Source organism: Corticium candelabrum, chromosome 18 (genome assembly GCF_963422355.1).
Source record: "Corticium candelabrum chromosome 18, ooCorCand1.1, whole genome shotgun sequence".
In the NCBI taxonomy this organism is placed as follows: domain Eukaryota; kingdom Metazoa; phylum Porifera; class Homoscleromorpha; order Homosclerophorida; family Plakinidae; genus Corticium; species Corticium candelabrum.
The window spans coordinates 264,128-285,000 of record NC_085102.1 but is presented as its reverse complement, the minus strand read 5'-3'; the positions used below and the strand labels follow the sequence as shown (position 1 = coordinate 285,000).

The window sequence follows — 20,873 nt, the reverse complement described above, 5'->3', positions numbered from 1 at the left end:
ACCATGCATGCAGGTGTGCTTGTGTCACAGGTACTTTTAGAGTCCCTGTCTGTTCAAAGAATGGAAAGCCAGTGTGAAAATCTCCAGAACTAGAGAAGTTGATTTGCAGATCATTCCAAAGCATGTGATTAGGAGTGGAAATATCTCTAAACATATATAGAGCAACGATAATATATATATATATATATATATATATATATATATATATATATCCTGATTACTGTGCTAGGATGTGCTTCCTGCCAATAGCACAGCACGCCTGAGGTTTGCCTACAGCTAGAAGCTTGCAACATAGAATACCAACAGGAACCAGGCATGTTCTGTTAGCCATTTTTGCCGTCGTCATATGAGCTGTTCTTAAAGTTTTCCTCACTTACTACTATAGTGAACCTGTCAACTGTTCTGTAATTAATATCATCCGATATCCTGTAGTGCTGCAATATCGAATTAAAAACTTGGAGCAGACATTAGTACTGACGCAAATAGTGGACGTTGCAATGCATGACAATGACTGTTGTCTTTTCAGTACTTTTATTTCAAACCAGTTCATACCTTAATGCAGTCTCCACACTTATATTCAAACAACGCTTCTCGTGGGCTTTCCATTATCTGAACGGACTTTAACAGGTATAGATGATTGATTTACTGATTTTCTTCAAACAACCATTTTATATTTGACACCGCATTTACTTGAGGTGAAACCCTTGCATTTCATTCAATGATTGCTTTGGATAAATGTGATAATTATTAAGTCTTAGGAATTACACTGCATTTCATAGAGGTCCCTGTTGCTGTTACATTCCAATCACAGTTCAAAAATTTCTGAACGCAAATTAAACAGCTCGTACGCAAGTTGGGAGTTGCCTAGGAAATACCCTGCAATTTGTGATGTGATTGATGCCAGATATATTATTCCCTGCAGCCCCTTCCCTGTTTGTCAGCTTCCAGCAGAAACTGTCTCCTAAATCTTAGTCTGTCTGCTTGACAAGTTCATGTGCTTCCATGCTGTAGTTATTGCTAATTTGCCCATTTCTGTTTTTATGTCTCTTTGTATACAAAAAATCCTTACTGTGCCAAATGTTCCACCTGTACGAATGATCTGAAGAAACGTGCCTACGTTTGGTTCAGTCACATCGACACTTAAAGATGATAATGCTAAGACACCACGAGCATCATCGTTCTCATTGATTATGATCTCTCCCTGCCCACCTTCATTTATAGTTCCAACCCGCGGTGAGTTCATTGCTGTAAAATTGTCTGGTCAGTTTTCAATTTACAAAAATGTCAGTCACATAACTTATCTAACCCGCTGTTGTTCCTGAAGTGAGAATAGCTGAAGTTAAGTTCAAAAACACTGACTCATCTAGCTCAGGAGTTCCATCATCTCTTATCTGTACTTCAAAAGACTTATGTGTCTCTCCATCAGCAAAATACAGCACTCCTAACGTCCTGTAGTAGTCAATTGCTACAGTGCCATGACTACACATAACTCAATATAGAACAAAAATCACCTTTCCTTAACTACAATAAATGCTTACTTTGGAGAGGAAGCAATGCTGACTGTCTCGTATGAAACAGCCACACTTCCAAGAATTCCAAACTCACGAACAACGGTAAGTGTGATGTTGACATTTGCTTCATTGACTCGCAATGGCCGATTGCCAGGAGTGAATACAAACAGTCCATGAGGCTCATCACTTGACTGAATAGTCAAAACAGCAACTACATCTCCTGCTTTACTGAGTGTACCACCTCCAGTGACAGAAATAAGACTGATCATGAACACTTCAGATAATTCTGGCATCTAAACAAAAGACATCATATAGTTACACTACTTGTTCAACTTCAGTATGATGTCACTATAACAAGAAAGAAAACCAAGCACATCGTCAAATCTTGCATAACCTCTATGGCATGTATAATGTCAGTTTGGGTGTCTTTTCAAATAGCAGCAACATAACCCACTGTATGTGTTTTAGTTCTACTTCTGTTGCTGTACAATGTAGTTATGCAGCAAACAGACTTCCCAACAAGTGGCCAAAGCATTGATTTCAGACGCATTTAAATAATGTTTTGAATATTAGTGGTTTTAATCATTTTGAATAATACACAAAGGGATTTGAACAAAGTAACATGAATTAATCAAATATCATCAAAACATCCAACTCCATACTTTACTTAATAACTATCAAACAATTATTTTGCAAGCAACTTTGAAAGATCTATATTGAAGTTGTCTGTTTGAATTACGTACTCATCAGTCTCACTACTTCATTATATAGTAGTACATAATGGTACAATAGTCTTACTGAGTCATCTGTCAACATAATGGATATGTGGGAGGCTGCTTGACCTGTCTGGAACGTCACATTACCAGACAAAGGCTGGAAATCCCGTAAATTTGTATTGTTGCCTTGCATTGCTTCCCAATAGACAGTAATTGGGCCAAGAGCACCTCTTTGTCTAACAACATCCAGTTTCACAGTCCCCACTGTTTCACTCACACTGACAGACAAAGAGTTTGTGTCAAAGGCAACTAAACCAAGAGCATCATCACTTGGTTTAATGATCACTGTTATTTCCTTTGCAACACCCAGTCTAGGAGCTTCAGGACCTACAGAAGAAGAATTAGCGAACTTGTAGGTAACAGAACAGTAAAAATTGTACTTCCTGAAGGACTTGAAAGCACAACTTTAAATGATTTTTCCAATTCTGGTGTTGCATCATCTTCCAGAGCAATTGTAACTACTTTAGATCTTTCACCTGCTGCAAATGATAGAAGGCCAGCAGCAGCAACAAAGTCTCTATTAGAGCCACTACCAACAGCTGATCCATCGACAGTGCGATATTCAGCAGAAACAGCTCCTACTAAACCATTAGCTCTAACAACAGTCAAATTCAGTGTCCTATCTTCTTCATTGACAGAGATCTGTGGTGCAACTGTAGATGGTAGAATTACAGGATCAGAAGGAAGTGGAGGAAACTGTAAAGTAAATTCCAGCACTCCATATGGATCATCATTCTTCTCTATAGTGACATTTGCTTGCGATTTGGTTGGATTGATGCTTGCAGCACTTGTTTGTGTAGAACCAAGGTGACCATCAGATGGCATTGCAGATACAAGTGTAACCACAAAATTTTCTGCTAACTCTGGCACAAGATCAGCAACTACATCCAATATGAGAATCTAAATATAGTACAAAACACAGATCATTTACAAGACCAGCAGTATTACTCAGTTGTTGGCACAAATATTATAGAGAATACACGTAATGGTCAGTTTGATACTCACAATACAAACCATCCAGTCATCAGCATTTCGATGATAAAGGTTTTGCACAAAAGTAGACTATACCTCAGATGTTTGTCGTTGAGAAAATGTTAAAAGTCCACTTGTATTCTGGAAGTCTCCTGCAGCAAGTGGCAAAGGATCAACACCAGGAACATACTGATAAACTTCCCATTCGACATCAACAGCATCAAATGTGCCATGCTGCCTCTCGACTGTAAGAAAAACTGTGTCTGGCTCCTGACGTACAGTGGCACTGAGACTCAAAGTGTTGAAGCCAAACAGACCATTGCCATTATCACTACGTAACACTAGCAAAAATGAACAGTCATTTGAAGTGATTTAAGTTTCCAAAAAATCAGTATCACTAAAAATACTAACGTGTTAGAGAAGCAGTCAAGTTGTCAGCAGACAGACGAGCATCACCATAGACTGCACTCAACACAATACTAAAATGTTCATCTGGTTCTGGGTCGGTATCACTGACAGCATTGACTACAATCTGCTTCTTATTGACATTCTCCTTAAATGTTAAATATCCAGTGATGGGCCGTAAGTCTGCAGCTACTTGAGCTGAACCAATTGCATTAACTTCTCTACAGGAAGAGGTGCCCATAAAATTTCTGCCACTCTGATTAGGTATTAATATGCTTACAATGAGGTCAGCTGTCTGTGATAAACACGAACGTCTTGCAGTAGTCCTACATACGGTAAATTACCATTGGGCAGCTGACCAACAACAAGTTGGTGAGGTTGATCTGCCACTCTGATGTCTGACAATGACCTGACATAAAACAATATTATCACGTAGTCTTTCATCAGATTCTATAATAGAACATCAGCATGCATCACGTTTCTTAGTGTGCCATATTAGCAATATATACAAGTTTGAATGACTTTACCTCATTTCCAGCAATTTGCCATCAAAATAGAAATCTGCTTGTCCTCTATTGCTGTGCTCTCCCACACTCACAGCAAGATGATGCCAATTTCCATCTATCAGAGAAGTACGAGCAACTGCAACTGTTACAGTGTGAAAGCCAGACTAGAACATAGAAAGTCACATACTTGAACATTTGTAACAACCAGTTACCAACAATCTTACACTAATTGAAGTCCCAGGCCCACTTGGCAAATAGTCAAATGCAATGTTTATGTGTGTCCCTGTTGCTGGTAGCAAACCTAGGGTGTAAAATCGAGTAGTTGCATCAGCTTTGGCCTTTGCTATAATGTAGCCATTGACTGAAGATGAGGGCTGAACCCAAGCAGACAAAGTGAAACCAGATGATATAATACTAGCAGCAGGTTGGAGCTCTAAAGAAACAGTGCCTTTTGAATCTACACAAAAATATATTTAATAACACAAGAATGACTGATAGTAAAATGGACGTTACTATACCAGATGATCCATTAAAAGAAAACGCTCTGGTGTCACTTGCAATTCGCCCTTTAGATTTAATTGCCTCTGTTACACCAGAGTCCAAACTAATTCCAAAGAACAGATCTGTAAATTCAGCTAAGTTTGGGAAACGCTGTGGAATAATGTCCCATAATACCTACACAAGCTAAATGCAAAAATGCAACAGCAGGCTAGTTGTTACTTTTACCTCTAAACCGCCAAACAATCCACGATCTCGCTCCACCGTCACATTCACTGATCCTGCTAACACTCCTGTGCTTTCAATATCTTCTGGAAGATCCACATCTAGTGACCCCATTGCAAAGCTTACAACACCATTTGCATCATCATTCTTCAGAATTGTCAAATTGGCGTGTAACTGTGTTGCACTCAAACGAGCACCTCCTGTCACTCTGGTCAATTCAATTATGTATCGCTCAGCAAGCTCTGGTTCACCATCTGCAACTGCAGTAATTGTGATCGTATTCTGAATTTCCGAGTCATTAAAGACAAGAAACCCAGTGGTTGTAAGCAGATCATCTCCAGGTGGAATAAACAAACCATTCACAACATCAACAACCTGCCACGTTGCCTCCACTTGACCAAACAGTCCCTTTTGCCGCTCAACACTAAAAGAGATATATGATTAACAACTGCATGTTGACATTTAATGTCAGAGTTACACAAAATTAGTTGTGGATCCTTCTATTATAGTTTTGTTGAGTGAGGCAGAAGAAAACTGTATAACTCCATTCGGATCATCATTTGCAGCAATATTCACTGTCACAGTTGTATCACCAAAAAGAACAGCATCTCCTGTAACAATGTGAAATTTAATATGCACATGTGAACAAACAAAACAAAAACAGACAAACAGACAGGCACATGAGAAAACAAACGAAGAAACAAACAACCAAACACAAATCACGCAAATATGTTACCTACTCACCCACCCACACAGACATCATACAAACACAGTTTGTTGTATGTGCTTCATACAGCATTGCCTACCTGTAACATGAGTTAGTCGAATAGAAAAATTCTCATCAGTTTCTGGTTGACTGTCGTTGACTGTAGAGACAATAAGGGGCAGACTACTTGCATTATCACTAAACTGCAAAAGGCCATGTTGAAAGCCCATAAAGTCTGAGCTGTCAGCGCTGCCAACTATTGTTTCATATGACACGTTCACTGCCCCATTACGCTGACCAGCTCTTGTTACAGTAAAATGAGCAGGAGCTCCTTCAACAACGGTAATAGAAATTGGTGCTAAAAATCTGACAGGATCATCATTTGCTGTTACAGTCAGTGACACTCTAGTTGGTGAACTCAGTTTGGCTCCTCCTGTAACCGTGAGAAGATTAACTTGATACTGCTGAGCAAACTCTGGCATCTAAACCAGCAACAGAGTTCATAGCATCAAAACTCCATGCATATTGGCACAAACTCTTACATCATCAGCAAGAGACGAAATATTGAATTGAGTTGAATTAGATCCATCAGGAAACACAATAGAACCAGACACAGGTGATAACTGCCGATAAGGTGATGGTGAGGATCCAATGGCAGTAACATTCCATGTGGCTGTTAATTTGCCAAACAATCCTCCAAGCCGTATCACATTGAGATAAATGGTAGTAGCAAACATAGACGCATCAGGAGTTTCTCCTAGATACACATTAGAATACCATATACTTTATAGCAAACAATAGAGTCACAAATACAAATCTACTGATAAGTATGGCATCATATTTTTAGACAGTTCTTATCTTCAGGCTCAAAATTATGTAAATAGCAAAAGACTAATCATCAACAATTAACCTTTAGATTCAATTTTTATTCCTTTTTCCTAATTAGCAAAACTGACTAGTGATTTTAGAAAACCACACCATAAGTTTAATCCTTAATATCTTTAAACATCTGTACTCAACTTTGTAATTCAAAGTCAAAATTTTGTAGTCTCGCGTAGCCAGACCCTTCCCGCCTACATTCTCGCCAGAAGGACGTAGGCCGGAAGGGTCTGGCTATGCGAGACTACATTTAAACCATTCAGACAATAGTAGGTTACCGTATAACTGGTTATTTCTGCGATCATGATATTTCTGTGATCATGATATTTCTGTGAAGAAACCACAGAGAGCACAATAAAATTGAAAGATATTTTGGCCTATCCTCACAGTCCCAGGAAGTCACTGTTCCAACACAAGTATATGTGTGTACCAGTAACTGTCTTCCTGGTTGGAAAGTAGAAATTTAATTTGCAGTAATTAAAACTTTTGTCTAAATTCTCAAATCACAGTACTTTAAAAATGCAGTTATACAGTACTGGTGGTTACTGATGCATACTGCTTAGTAACATACAGAATTTGTGACACTATATGCCATGGCCACTGGGCATTGGTGTCCATAATGCCAAAGCCCGTCCTCACCATTGCAACACATGCCTGTTGGACCATTGATATTTAAAAAATCTACATAGCACTGCTTCAATATAAATGCACCCTATCTATGCAGCTTAGTGCCAAATAAAACACCACAAATGACAAAGCCACACACAATACTACATTCATTGTTAAAGGTGCCCACTCATGATTTTACGTGCACATGCAGACACACACACACACACACACACACACACACACACACACACACACACACACACACACACACACACAAACTTGAAATTGTGCCTTTATCCACAAATTTACCATTTGCCAGTTTGAGATAGGTTGCTGTTGAACGACAAAGCAATTTCTCGATCTTTTCCTTGTTGCATGTGACCAGAAAATGGGTGTAGAACTTCAAAGTTAGTTGCTATCAGCACGATAGATCCACGATCCGTAGTCGGATACTTTCATGCTCCGAGTTTCGGATGCCATCACGATAGTGCACGACAATGCTCTGGTTTCCACCCATTTCCTAGTCACGTGCAGCAAGAAAACAATCGAGAAAGTGCCTTGTCATTCAACAGCAAACTATTTCAAGATGGTAAATGGTAAATAAGTGGATAAAAAACCCACCACACTTGTCGTTAGCTTTCTCGAAATGTCAAGTACGGGGAGCAAAACTGCCGTGGTGCACAAGAACGCGATTTGCATTTCTCTTTTGTAATAGGAGTAAAGACTGTACGTCATAGAACGTGGTTACGATGTTCGCTTGCTCTGCTTCGCTATGGCACAACTTGAAATCGTGGCACGGTTTCAAGTTTATGTGGGTGTATCTGCACGTGCCTGATAAATTGTGACGGTAAACTCATACCCAGTCCTCTTCTTGCACACCCGTATATTCACATGCTTGACCACGTGGAGGTGTTACACTTTTGTGAGAAGTCTCAAAGAAAACTGGGTACGAGGCTACCTCGTAGACTACTCACAAACTGTAATGCCAGCATGTGGATATATGGGCACGTGAGAAGAGAACCGGTATGAGTCTAACTAAGTGGCACATCTTGAAAACTAACCAAATCCATACTCATTCTTTCTTTACACTTACCATCAGAATAGCACCAAGTGAAAGACAAGACAGCATATCCAGTGGCAGATCCGGATCCAGGAGTGTTTTTAGTGTTTTCATGAAAAGACCCTTTGAGTACTAATCATCTGCTTGGTAAAGTTTATTACACATACTTGGCGACATGCATAACACAGTGAAAACTGTACAGAACAAATCCACGTGTTATGATAACTTCAAGATTGCATGTGTGCAAGGGGCACTGCTTGGGTGTCCAAACTTGGTGCTTTACATTTCAGTTGACTGTCTGCTGTAGATATTAACTATAAATTGCCATCAATTTGTTTATTTATATTATAAATAAGTTTAATTAATTACCACAATAGCAAAACCCCCTTTACAAATCCTGGATCTGCCACTGACATCTTCACTTGCATGCTGCATACAATAGATACTGTATATCAATAAATGTTTGTAACTGCAAATGTTCCTAAACTGACGCAAACTCTATTTCATAACAACTGAACGTTTGTAAACTTCCCTCATGCATCTTGAACTCATGCGTGGAAGCGACAAGGCTCAATCCACATCCAGGCAGGTCTGCCAACGTACCTACTTCATTTTCAATATGTTTCTGATTTCTGGGCTTAAAAAAGCCAATTCATTGACAGGACACTACCATGAGCCGAGAAAGCCATTTCTGCCCATCCCAAACAATGAAGACAATCATTCAGACACTGTTGTATGTGCATCCACATGGATATTTGGGCTACAAAATGGACATTTGAGCTACAAAAGCTAGCAAGCGATTTCAGTTTGTAAATTCTTTGCAATTTATGAAATTTATAAAATTAAAGAGCTTACAAAAATTTAGTGGTTACAAATTGCTGCAAAGCACTGTAAATGTATAATTTTGCATTCAGTTTATTGACTACTGTTCATACAAAAACTCAGCATAAATATTAAATTACCATACATACTAATTGACACAAAAACCAACAGCAATGTGCTTCATGCAAGTAACTAACACAACATTGCTACTAACTAGTCAGTCTATTAAGTTAAAACTGACACAATGAAACTGATACAGCCTATTTGTTACCTCTTCTGGTCTTCTGGAAGAGTCACACGGCCTATTTGTAGCGTTCTTGCCTACACATTTGTGTGGGAGCGTATGTATATAGTTAACTACTGATTAATTATGTTGTGTTGCCATATTTGGCCATACTTACTTTACATCTTTCCGGTATTTGACTGAACTGGTGTTTGGTTTGACTGAACTAGTCCGGTGGGTTAGAGAGTAGTCAGTCGGTAAATGGGAGAGTTTGAGTGCGGGTGATAATAAAAGTCGTCGTGTTTTGTGCACTCGTTACGGTGTCGACCGCTCGTGTTTCTCGCTGTACCTACATTGCCACCACTCATCGTCCAGCTTGTGACAACTGGGGGCCTGTCCGGGAGCAACGTCACAAGAGGAGCTGAACAAGGAAGAGTGAAGAACGGAAGTAGGTAAGAGAAGGGAGCGTTACTGCAAGAGTGCATAGCTGGTAAAGAAACGACAGACGGAACCGCGATAGCTATATGTTGGCAGTGTAAGAGTTATAACGAGACTGACATGGACCGGTTGCTTGAGGTCGGTCTAAAGATGGGGCTAGAGGGGAAGGAGCTACAGTCCTTCGTATCAGAGCAACTTGCCATGGAGCGCGATGAAAGACAACGAGAACGTGAGTTCAAGAGGGAGCAGATGGAGGCCGAGGAGGCGTCGACGTCACAAGAGCGCAGATGGAAGCCGAGGAGGCATTGCGAAAACATGAACATGAACTGAAGAGGTTAGAGTTAGAGGCCGGCGGTGTAGCAGCACGCGTGACCGGCGCCCATGATGTGAGATCGAAGACGCCGAAGCTCCCCCCCCCCCCCCCCCCGTTTTCTGATGACCACGACGAGTGGCGGCAATATAGGTACAGCGAGAAGACATGAGCAATCGACACCGTAACAAGTGCACAAAACACGACAACTTCTATTATCACCCGCACTCAAACTCTCCCCTTTACCGACTGACTACTCTCTAACCCAACGGACTAATTCAGTCAAATCAAACACCGGTTCAGTCAAATACCGGAAAGATGTAAATTAGGTATGGCCACATATGGCAACACAACATAATTAATCAGTAGTTAACTATATACATACGCTCCCATACAAATCTGTAGGCAAGAACACTACACTATTCTAGTTGTCTCTTTTGCCACTCCCTTGTTCTAAAAGTGTACAAGAGTCACGAGACCTCTTGTGACTCTGCTATAAAAATTAAAGACCAGAAGAGAAGTGGTCGCATGACTTCCAAAGCACCCCATGAACAGGACATGACTAGAAAACCATTAAAACTCTCCCTGGCTTGTTGCTATTACTTTCGTGGCTATCTTTATATAACTGTGAGTGCTCAAGCTCTTCCGGATTCCTTTCCAACTATTTCTGTATTTGGGTCTACTGATTCCTACTGTGCATGGTCTAGCTCTGCTACAACTCTTCTGATGAAGCCAAAAATACCAAGAGAGGTAACAAAATGGGCCCTTAACACTCTGTTAACAATGCTTCCACTTATGAACAGTCATCAGAGTCTAAATCAAAATGTCTGGCAAAAAATGTTACAAGCTCTTGTCCCTGCTGCCTACAGTCGCTGTGCTATTTTCCATTTGACCGTGTCCTGCAAAATTGTTCTTTGTAGAGATGCGCAAGCGCACACACATGCACCACATGCACCACGTGTCACTAATTATCCATTCCATAAATTGGTGTCTGTCTACTCAGCAATTAAAGTTCCTGTCAATCACACTAAACAAAAACCACAGTCCTAGATATACACAATATACAGTTTCAGATGCAAACATATGAGAGTACGTACATCATGCTCGTACAAAAGTATCATGTACAAAAACATGTCAAGAAGCAAAATTACAAAATGCAAAGATACGATATTACCCATGGTAATTGCAGCAGATCCACTGAATGAAACCACACCATTTGCATCATCATTAGGCAAGATTGTGATCTGAACAGATGTCCTACTACCAAGCACAGCCATGTCTGATCCTGAGCTTGTCAGTTTTACAAAGTATGTCTCATTCAACTAACACAAACAGCATAATATATTTCTGCGATTTAAACAACTTTCACGTGTTTTGTGCAGCTACATAGTAACATACCTCTGGTATGCTATCATCTATTGGGCTGATGGTTATTGTATCTGTTCTCTTTCCTTTTCCAAATATTAGCCTTCCTCTGACATCGTTGAATTCACCATTACCATTATCAATAGAATACATTAGTTCTCGTTGAACCAAAGCGCCACCAGTTCGCTGGACAAACAGAATGACAAATGCCAACTGTGATTCCTACAACAAGCGAGTCTATATAATAACATTCAAATGCAGCATACTGTTGCAATCTCACTGTCATAAAGAAAGGGCCTGCAGATGCATCAGCAAAAGCAAACGTCCCACCAGGATTGTCGTTCTCCAATATAGTTACCAATCCTGTGTCCTGTTCACAACAATACCTTAGTACGACACATTGACAAACTGCCGAGAAAGCCTACTTCACTGCTGTCAATAGTATGAGGTAGACCTTCAATGACTGAATCAAGACGAACAAGAAACTGTTCATTGAGTTCTGGTTCATCGTCAGAATCAATGCCGATAGATAGATTAACACTAAACACACCTAAACAAAGTACCTTTAGAGGAAGCCCAACTGAAGAAACAGAAGACCAACCATCTTCTAACGTAACATTTCCATTAGCTAAAACAACGTCTTCATTTAGATCAAATGAGGAACCACCTAGGGGTTGCTGGATCATCCACTTCACAGTAGCTCTTCCAGCAGCTCCATCTCTCGATATCAACAACATAGCATTGCTAGCCTGTCCTCGGTCTGGCTCTGTAATAGTTGTTTGACTTTTAGCAAAGCGAATAGCTCCATTACCTACTAGTGGGGAAATAACAACAACAACAGATGCAGGAACGCCGATCTTTGGTGATTTTGGTGCCACAGGTGGAGTGAAAGACAGACTAACTGTTGTAATCTGAATGTGAAATGACCCACCAACTTCAAGAAAAGCAGTAGAAGAAATGATAGCATTGATCATGGCAGTAGTTTGGCCATCAACAAATATGGCTATAGTTGGTGATGTTACAAATGCTGTTGTACCACTATTCGGGTCTGTAACACCACTACCAAGGTATGTCACTGTACAGTTAACTGTCACAGATCGCAGAGTTCCCCCAGTCCGATTCAATGTGATGTCCAATTGACGAGGACTCTAAAGCAAAACTTTCATTAGTAAGTGATTGACATGTACATTTCATATTTCTCACATGAGAGATAAAGATCAAGTAATTTACAAAGCAAACTGTTACAGGTCATGCATAATTAAATTTACAAAGAAAAAGTTTTACTTCAACTGTAGAAAAAGTAGCCTTTCATTTAATTAAAAACTGGAAATAAAAAAGTTTTTATCTTCCATGAGAAAAGCAATTCATTAATCCACACGTCTTTATCTGATTTTTTGAATTACAAACAAGCCCATAAAAACCAAGTAGCCCCAGTGTTCTCCCCAGGCATCTCAAGACGTGGCGGCCCGCCACGCCTTGGCTAAATTTTACAAAGACACGCCCATTCCCGCAATCCTTTGGCTAGTGCCGCCACGCCTTGACTTATGCCCGCCACGCTTTACTATCTACCTATGTGCTAGGCAAGAAATGGGAGACCAGTGGTTTGGGTTCTTGTATCTATGAATAAAACACCTGTTGTTGTTGTGGAAAGTCCAAACACAACGTCATAGAGATTGCTATGTCCAAAATATACCTATGACGCTGTTTCGAATCCGATCCAACGTCATTTGGTGGCGTATTCGCCCACATTCCAATCCGTATGTGGGTCACGCCCTCGGCAGCCGTTTATGCCGTGGAGTCGTTATTGGTGCGTTGAGAGGCTACAAAGTCACAAGACAAAGTATATCAATGCTTCGAATTGTGTTGTTAAAGCGATAGCCCAATTTCTCGTTCTTCTAGTGGCGTTTTTGGCACATACGGAAGCCGATCTGGGAGGCGTTAGCCTACACAGGATGTTAGACAATGCACTGATTACAGACGCCAAAACGCGCTTGAACGGCATCGGCCCAAAGCCAAAGTTAGCGAAAGCATTGCTTAGGTTAGTGTAGACACGTTCGCAGTTTCGAAAATCTTGTAGATCTCGGCGAGCATGCCGATAGGCTGCGCACCTCTCTAGCGTCGATATCTGCATGGAAAATTGTCACCGACTGCTTAGCGAACTTGTCTACTAGTGTTAAGTTACTAACTAAAGCTATTTCAATCGATTTCGTGATTTGTATTGGCTTGGAATATATTGGGAGGCGTAGGTTTCGACATCTGCGTAGGACATCTACGTAGGCAGATTAGAAAGAAGCCCGGATGAAAAGTGGGGCGCTAGAACGCTAGTGATAGCTTGCTTGTGTTGTACTCTGTCCACGCATAGAAATGTTGTACAGCTAACATTTTAGACCAAACACAAGCCCCTATGTTGCTCTAGCACTGCACCGCAAAGCCCGCAAACGCCACTCAGATGTCCACGCCCACAAGTGCGTTCCATTTAGCCACGCCTACACCGCCACGCCTTTGAGATATTTTGGGAGAACACTGAGCCCTTTTGTCAGTAAACTTGCATTCTTAACAAATACAAACTTTTCAGAACCTTCCTGTGTTAGTAAAACAGTGTTATGGTATTTGTAGATGGAATGAGTTTAGGCAACAAGCAACCGATAAATATAACTGAAGCCTATAGCTTCTAAAAAGAATTTGCAAGCTATTTGCTCTTACAGTTATCAAGTTCTGTACCTTGCTGATTGATTGTTGAGATGAATCCGCAAGCGTGAAAACTCCATAGCTATCACCGCTATCAAGTATTACAACCTGCACTTCTGTAGCTCCCTCTGATGGCCTTGCAATTCGCCCTCCTCCTGTAACACTTGTCAACTGCAAAGAGAATGATTCTCCCTCCTCAGGATGGCCATCTAATACAACATGGATGTCGAACATAGCTGTACTCTGATTAAAGCCAAACTCAACACTTGATGTTGAGATGGAAAAGTCAGCAGATGCTAATTGATTAGTTGAGTCTTCCCTTATCTCCCATGACACAGTGATATTGCTAAAGTTTCCTCTTAAGCGACCTATACTCACTTTAACTGTTCTCCTAGAAGGATCATCTTCATCAAGAACAATAGGACCTGATGACAGGATATACACTACACCAAATGCATCATCATTGCTAGTTATTTGAACAATTGCAGATCTTGGTAATGTTAGCACTGTTCCAAAACTTGAGTTGAACAGTAAAACAGAAAACTCTTCATTGTCTTCAGGCTTAGAATCATTGATAGTGCTAACAGAAATTTGTTTCTGCTTATCACCATCCTGAAACATAACTGTACCAGAAAGGCTTTGATAGTCATCTTTAGTTGCTGTTTGTGCCTCTGTTCTATATTGGACAATCGCTACCCCAGCTGTGCTTCCAGCAGGTTGCCCAGTGTCATCAATACCTCGTGTCACAGTCAAAACTGCTATTGTTCCTTCTTCTACAGCATAAGTCAGCTGACTGAAACGTATAGGACTGTCATTTGGATTGACTACTAGAGTTGCATTTAGCTTTGAAGGATTATCAGTGTCAAGACGTCCACCTCCAAACACTGACACTAGTCGAACAGTAAATGTCTCTCTTGCTTCAGGGTCCTATTGTTTCATACAGACAATATTAAGAACATATGTTACAGATATTGACTAATGCTCACATCATCAGGAACAACCAGTACAGTAAGGTTGGCAGTTTTATGACCATCAACAATTGTTGTTGTTCCAACACTAGAGGCAACATCCATTGCACCATTAACAACCTACAATTAAGTCCATGTAAAGACAACAAAAAGCAGACCATACAAAATTGCCATGCTCATCACCTCCCAGTTTACCATGATGTTTCCAAATAAACCCCTTGACCTGGTTATTTGAAATCTGGCAATGCTGTTTTCAGTTTGAAGTTCATCAACTGCATATAAATTCTACAAAGAACAAGCCAATAAACTTAATTCTTTCTAAATGTGTACTCAAGATAATTTAGAAATCAAGACTGTCGCATACACCGACCTTGGTTTCTAGCTATAATTTTACAAATGCATGCTATCAGCTCTACTGTGCATATACTAAACTAGAAAACCAATAGCTAATGCCATTTAGCACATTTCTTTACCTCCAATAAAACACACCACATCTTATTTCCTTAGACATTTTACGACTGAAAAAATGGCAAATGTGGCTGCTACCACAAATGCACATGATATATGTTGTTCATTCAATAAACTAAGCTAAAACAATCCTGTTTGACTGCAGTCTCCATTCTTACTCCTAACTCAAAAAAAGCATCCAATATTTGTGCATTGATCGTAGCACCACTTACCAGATGACTTGATGTTTAAATTATTTCATTGAAGAAGTACAAGAATTTTCTAAGTACTCACAGTTATGAAGCTGACCACTCCATTTGCATCATCATTTTTCAAAATGGTGAGATTCAGAGAACTGGGTGAACTTAATTCTGGCAGAGTATCTCCAGTGGTGGGTATAATAAGAACTACATTGTAGTGTTCATCCTCTTCAGGATCATTGTCATCAATCAAGTCAAAGTAGACTGTCGTTTGAGTTACGGCATCATGAAGAACACCAGTTTTAGATGTTGACAGAAAGTCTTGTAAAGTTGTTGGCTGAATCTAAACAGACAACCAACACAGACGACCACACATACAATCCGATGAATAAATCTACGTCTAAAAGCATTGTAAAGTTTTGTACCTCCACTTTAAAAACAAGAAGTCCCTTTGTGCCACCACTTCGATTTATTGTAACTGGGATTTGCCTAGCTGTTTCCTGCACTGTAATTGAAGTTGTTGAAAATGACAAAAATCCGTTTGTCTGGCCATCACCACTGCAGTGATGACCAAAAGACAAGACAAGACAGATCACCGCCAGTACAGTCCCTGCAAGTGCATGGTCAGTAATGCACATCATATGAACAAAAGAGTCAGCAGCTACCTTTAATTCTCGCAGTTAACGTTGCCATGTTGCACTGGAGAATCGAACAATGCAGCAGCTTGACACCACTAGCTGAACAAACTAATAAATAAACGCAACTGTAGGAAACGGGTGAGACTACACGACAGCAGTTCCAACATGCACTTAATACTAATGAGCACAGAAACAGTAGAAACGCTCAGACAAACACCACATTACGTTAAGCACAAGCTCCGCCCACTTGTCGTTGTCAAATTTACAAGCCTAGCACCTCTAGAATAATTCCGTCACCAATCTTAACTGCGGATTAATAACGTCTGAAATGACCAACGCAACGACAATGACGAAAACGGTTCTGATCTGGAGCCTCACCCTTCAACGATCAACGCCCCTTTGCGTGGCTTTCAAATAACGTAATTACATCACACCAACGTCAAGCCCGGATAATCTATTTTTAGAACTTCGTTGACGGATGAGGGAGCACACATTTGGGAAGCGTACTGCGGCAATAGCAGCAACCGTAGTGATTGCTGCTGCAGCCTGCGCGCTAAACGGTACTCAAATATGTTTAGAAACGTTGCAGTCCTGGTGGTCTCATCGTGGGCGTGTCGTTCTGTAGGTGACACCTTCCTCATCGCTCTCCTTTTGGGCCGAAGTTTTATCACACTAAAAGAACTGAATTCGAGCGTCGTGCTAGATATGAATTCACTGCTAACAACAAGGCAAAATAGCATTCTACCAGATTACCTGCAAATACCATTACTAGGCAGCAGAATGACAGATGTGCTTCTATTTGTTTATGTATCTATCGTTACCTCTCTGTCAGTATTCTACACTATCGGAGGCTTCTTACATGTCTGCTACTACCATCTTCAGCGTCATGTCCCCTATGAGTGGAAATGTCAGCCTAAGAGATTCCTTACTGACGCCAACCATCGACATGAAGTACTTGTCGGAACATTGAACATGACTATGAACGCTGTCATCTCCGGTTTGCTAACTACCAACATTTACAATGGTGGATATACCACCCTGTATTTCAACATAGCTGACTGGGGGTATTTGTATCTCATCCTGTCGACAGTTGGAACATTTGTCTATGTTGAAGCTGCTTCCTACTACATGCACAGATTCTGCCATGTACCATTAATCTACAAACGGATACACAAACATCATCACAGATATCACTCACCAACTGCTTTTGCTGCAGTTGCTATGCATCCTGTGGAAGTACTTGCCTATCAGTCACTACTAATCCTACCGATGTTCATAATTCCTATTCATGCAGCAGCTTATGTAAGTATACTACTCTACGACTACTACTTTGGAATGCTAGATCATTCAGGAATCATGATGGATTCTTGGTTACCATGGCAACCTCCAACCAAGTTTCATGATGATCATCACAAGTAAGCATGCTCCAAGTTTCTATTAATCAATAGGCTAATACAACCGTATGTTCACACAACACAATGAATGATGCATCACAAATGTGTGCACACAAACGCATCAATATACACAAGTACAAACAAATTGAAACAACCAAATACACATCAGGAGAACTCAGAAAATCTATGGGCCTGTGCTAGCGATCTCCTGGAGCCAGGCCAGGTAGTCGCAGACATATATGAGAAACCCTGTCTATTACGTAAAGGGGAAAACCGGTATGAACAATGGCACACTCTATAAAACCTGCAGTACTACTCTCATAATGCAACAAATGGACATAGTCCAAATGATCTAAGTAGTAAATAAACTGTCACTAACATTCATGAGCTTGATTCTTGACTATTAGTTCCACTCAGTAGACTTATGCTTACACTAAAGGGCATAAAAGCAGCACAAGACACAACAGCAGGCCACCATTCATGCAGACACACACACACACACACACACACACACACACACACACACACGTACACACACGTACACACACACACACACACACACACGTACACACACACGTACACACGCACACACGTACACACACACACACACACGTACACACACACACGTACACACACACACACACACGTACACACACACACGTACACACACACACACACACACGTACACACACACACACACACACACACGTACACACACACACACACACACACGTACACACACACACACACACACACACACACACACACACACACACACACACGTACACACACAGAGACACAGACACAGACACACAGACACAGACACACACACAGACACACACACACACACACACAGACACACACACACACACAGACACACACACACACACACACACACACACACACACACACACACACACTTCACTTCACGCTGCGTTCATTCCAATGAGAAACGATGCAGGCCAAGGTCACCATAGGCTATATCAGAGGAGTGGATGTTCTCTGACAGCAGAAACGCTCGTGGTTGTGGAGGCCTTGTTGGTGGAATGTTTGGTGACAGTACTGACATTGACTAGTCAGGGACTGACCATGTTTCTGTCTCTAGTGGTTTACAAGGCCGGCATGATTTACAGCAGTAAATTCACAACCATCAAAGATGCAGTGTAAAGCAAACTCTGATGTCGTTTGCCTTGCTTCGCAGCGACGTTTCTGCTCATCCTTGCGGTATTTCTCTTGTTCTTCCTTCTCGAAATTTACTTCCTGTGTGGCAGCCCAGATCTGATTCCTCCAATCATTCCTATCTTCTGCTAGTATCCTCCAAACCCATCAAGATTACAATTCCTTAAATCCCTCAGTACTAAATCGTTCTTCACACACACACACACACACACACACACACACACACACACACACACACACACACACACACACACACACACACAATGCACACACATACACACACACACACACACACACACACACACACACACACACACACACACACACACAATGCACACACACAATGCACACGAACACACACACATGCACGTGAACACACACACACACACACACACACACACACACACACACACACACACACACACACACACACACACACACACACAATTAAGTACCCATGCAAACATAGATGTACAGATAGAACACAAAACTGCATATGGAAATACAAACATATGGATATGCCATCAGGTAAAAAATCTGCAAAACGTACACATTTATCTGTTAAAAATAAATAAATAAACCATACCAAAACACTTCTGCTGGACATGCACAAGCTAACGTGAATGAGAAGATACCCTAAAATGGTGCAGTGTATAGTGTGGGGCATGTATTCACTACAGTTGTTAAGATAATTAAACAACATTTCAACAGCCACTGACAGTCAATTTGCTGTGTACAAAATGAAATGTATTGTTACTGATAAATTCTCTTTTCACTGCAAAGTTGTAAATCAGTAAAATCACAGTGTTGTTGCTGCAGGTATTTTCATTGTAACTTTGGTTTCAACACATTTGCCTTTGATCAATTTCATGACACTATTCGAAAGAAAGACAGGCAGTATGGAGAATCATTGTTTGGAGGTCATGGAAAGAAACAGACTTGACAGCCTAAATTGTTCTCATTAGTTGCAACATGTCAATTCTAACAGTATTTGGCATGATTTGCTATGGATGTAGCCATCTTCATACAGTAAATACATAGATGTCGTGTAGTTGGTAAAACTTAAATGCAATATCTTTATAAACAAAGCAAAATTGACTTGTGTGTATGTCTGGGTATCACAGCCACATGAAAGCATGGAGGTCGGATAGAGTTGATGATGTGAGTTTCTGTCTTGGTAATACTTTAGTCTGCTTGGTGATTCTCGTCTGCCGTCGAGTAGTCAACCTTGGAAGCGATCTTCTCTGTTGAAGGCGTCTAAACATAGCACTCACCTAACTGACGGCTGTCTTGATGTCTGATAGGGTTATTGTGTTTACTGTTTGCTTAATTAAGTTAACTAACCCTATGTTTCTATATATTAGCTGATGTTCCCAAACAGAAAATAGTGTATTGCCAACAAATTTACTCAACATTTTGAATAAAGCAGCAGAAATGGCTTTAGTCATATCTCCATTTAAGCCCTTTGGGTATTAATTGCACTCTACTGTACAGTCCGCGTCAAAACTATTGACACATTTCCGGTTTAGTTGTACTATTTTTGGAAAGTCTTCTTGTTTTGCTATGTACTAGGAAACCAGCGCCAAATGTTTCTCAAACAGCTGAAAAGAAGTCACAAAAGCTATTCCATAGTATGTGCATCCGCTTAGAGAACTTTTCCGTCGTCAAATGAGTCGTGAAAGACAACGCCGCGATATTCTGTTACTATACCGCTCTGGTACCAAGAAGACATCTATGATCTCCCTATTTTTACGTGTTTCTCGCTCTAATGTTTACTGAACTCTCAAAAGATTGGACGCTGGAGAACATAGAACTTCCCATGGAAGACTAAAAAATCAGCTGAAAACCATCGATCTAGTCTCGCGCAGCCAGCCCCTCCCCCTTTCTGACGTCTCCCGCCAACGGATGTCAGAAAGGGGGAGGGGCTGGCTGCGCGAGACTAACCATCGATCAGCCTAGTGAACATGACACACACAAGGAACAACGAAATCAGCAAACAAACTTGCCCATCAGCTAGCAGCGCAGGAAAGACTTGTCGTCAGTTCTTCCACCAG

At 40.8% G+C, this 20,873-nt stretch overlaps 2 protein-coding genes across 2 annotated transcripts in view; one reads left to right on the top strand and one right to left on the bottom strand.

The window, feature by feature from the left end:
• The window catches only part of LOC134194318 (adhesion G-protein coupled receptor V1-like), a 50,885-nt gene extending 34,247 nt beyond the window's left edge, over positions 1-16,638 (bottom strand). The window contains exons 1-26 of the mRNA XM_062663245.1: positions 16,274-16,638; positions 16,034-16,218; positions 15,703-15,951; positions 15,145-15,246; positions 14,980-15,081; positions 14,027-14,920; positions 11,907-12,453; positions 11,731-11,855; positions 11,586-11,675; positions 11,339-11,527; positions 10,997-11,262; positions 6,142-6,382; positions 5,700-6,081; positions 5,372-5,504; positions 4,897-5,317; positions 4,689-4,845; positions 4,395-4,627; positions 4,192-4,334; positions 3,945-4,073; positions 3,671-3,885; positions 3,356-3,600; positions 2,668-3,187; positions 2,310-2,614; positions 1,539-1,804; positions 1,307-1,479; positions 1,070-1,245 (exon numbers count right to left, since the gene is read on the bottom strand). Of these exons, the coding sequence (XP_062519229.1) occupies positions 1,070-1,245; positions 1,307-1,479; positions 1,539-1,804; positions 2,310-2,614; positions 2,668-3,187; positions 3,356-3,600; positions 3,671-3,885; positions 3,945-4,073; positions 4,192-4,334; positions 4,395-4,627; positions 4,689-4,845; positions 4,897-5,317; positions 5,372-5,504; positions 5,700-6,081; positions 6,142-6,382; positions 10,997-11,262; positions 11,339-11,527; positions 11,586-11,675; positions 11,731-11,855; positions 11,907-12,453; positions 14,027-14,920; positions 14,980-15,081; positions 15,145-15,246; positions 15,703-15,951; positions 16,034-16,218; positions 16,274-16,301 (6,516 nt within the window). The 5' untranslated portion in view covers positions 16,302-16,638. The remainder of the gene's footprint in view (positions 1-1,069; positions 1,246-1,306; positions 1,480-1,538; positions 1,805-2,309; positions 2,615-2,667; positions 3,188-3,355; positions 3,601-3,670; positions 3,886-3,944; positions 4,074-4,191; positions 4,335-4,394; positions 4,628-4,688; positions 4,846-4,896; positions 5,318-5,371; positions 5,505-5,699; positions 6,082-6,141; positions 6,383-10,996; positions 11,263-11,338; positions 11,528-11,585; positions 11,676-11,730; positions 11,856-11,906; positions 12,454-14,026; positions 14,921-14,979; positions 15,082-15,144; positions 15,247-15,702; positions 15,952-16,033; positions 16,219-16,273) is intronic.
• Positions 16,639-16,646: 8 nt separating this feature from the next.
• LOC134194149 (uncharacterized) lies at positions 16,647-19,968 on the top strand. Its single transcript, XM_062663057.1, has 3 exons — positions 16,647-16,806; positions 16,872-17,661; positions 19,639-19,968. The coding sequence occupies exons 1-3, from the start codon at positions 16,725-16,727 to the stop codon at positions 19,760-19,762; spliced, it is 996 nt and encodes a 331-aa protein (XP_062519041.1). The 5' UTR covers positions 16,647-16,724; the 3' UTR covers positions 19,763-19,968.
• The last annotated feature ends 905 nt before the right edge of the window (positions 19,969-20,873 follow it).

Coding starts and splice junctions, on each gene's coding strand:
- LOC134194149 (XM_062663057.1), top strand. CDS start 16,725: ATGAGGGAGCACACATTTGGGAAGCGTACTGCGGCAATAGCAGCAACC. Junction 16,807..16,871: donor TGCAGCCTGCGCGCTAAACG/GTACTCAAATAT, acceptor GTCGTTCTGTAG/GTGACACCTTCCTCATCGCT. Junction 17,662..19,638: donor TTTCATGATGATCATCACAA/GTAAGCATGCTC, acceptor TTGTTGCTGCAG/GTATTTTCATTGTAACTTTG.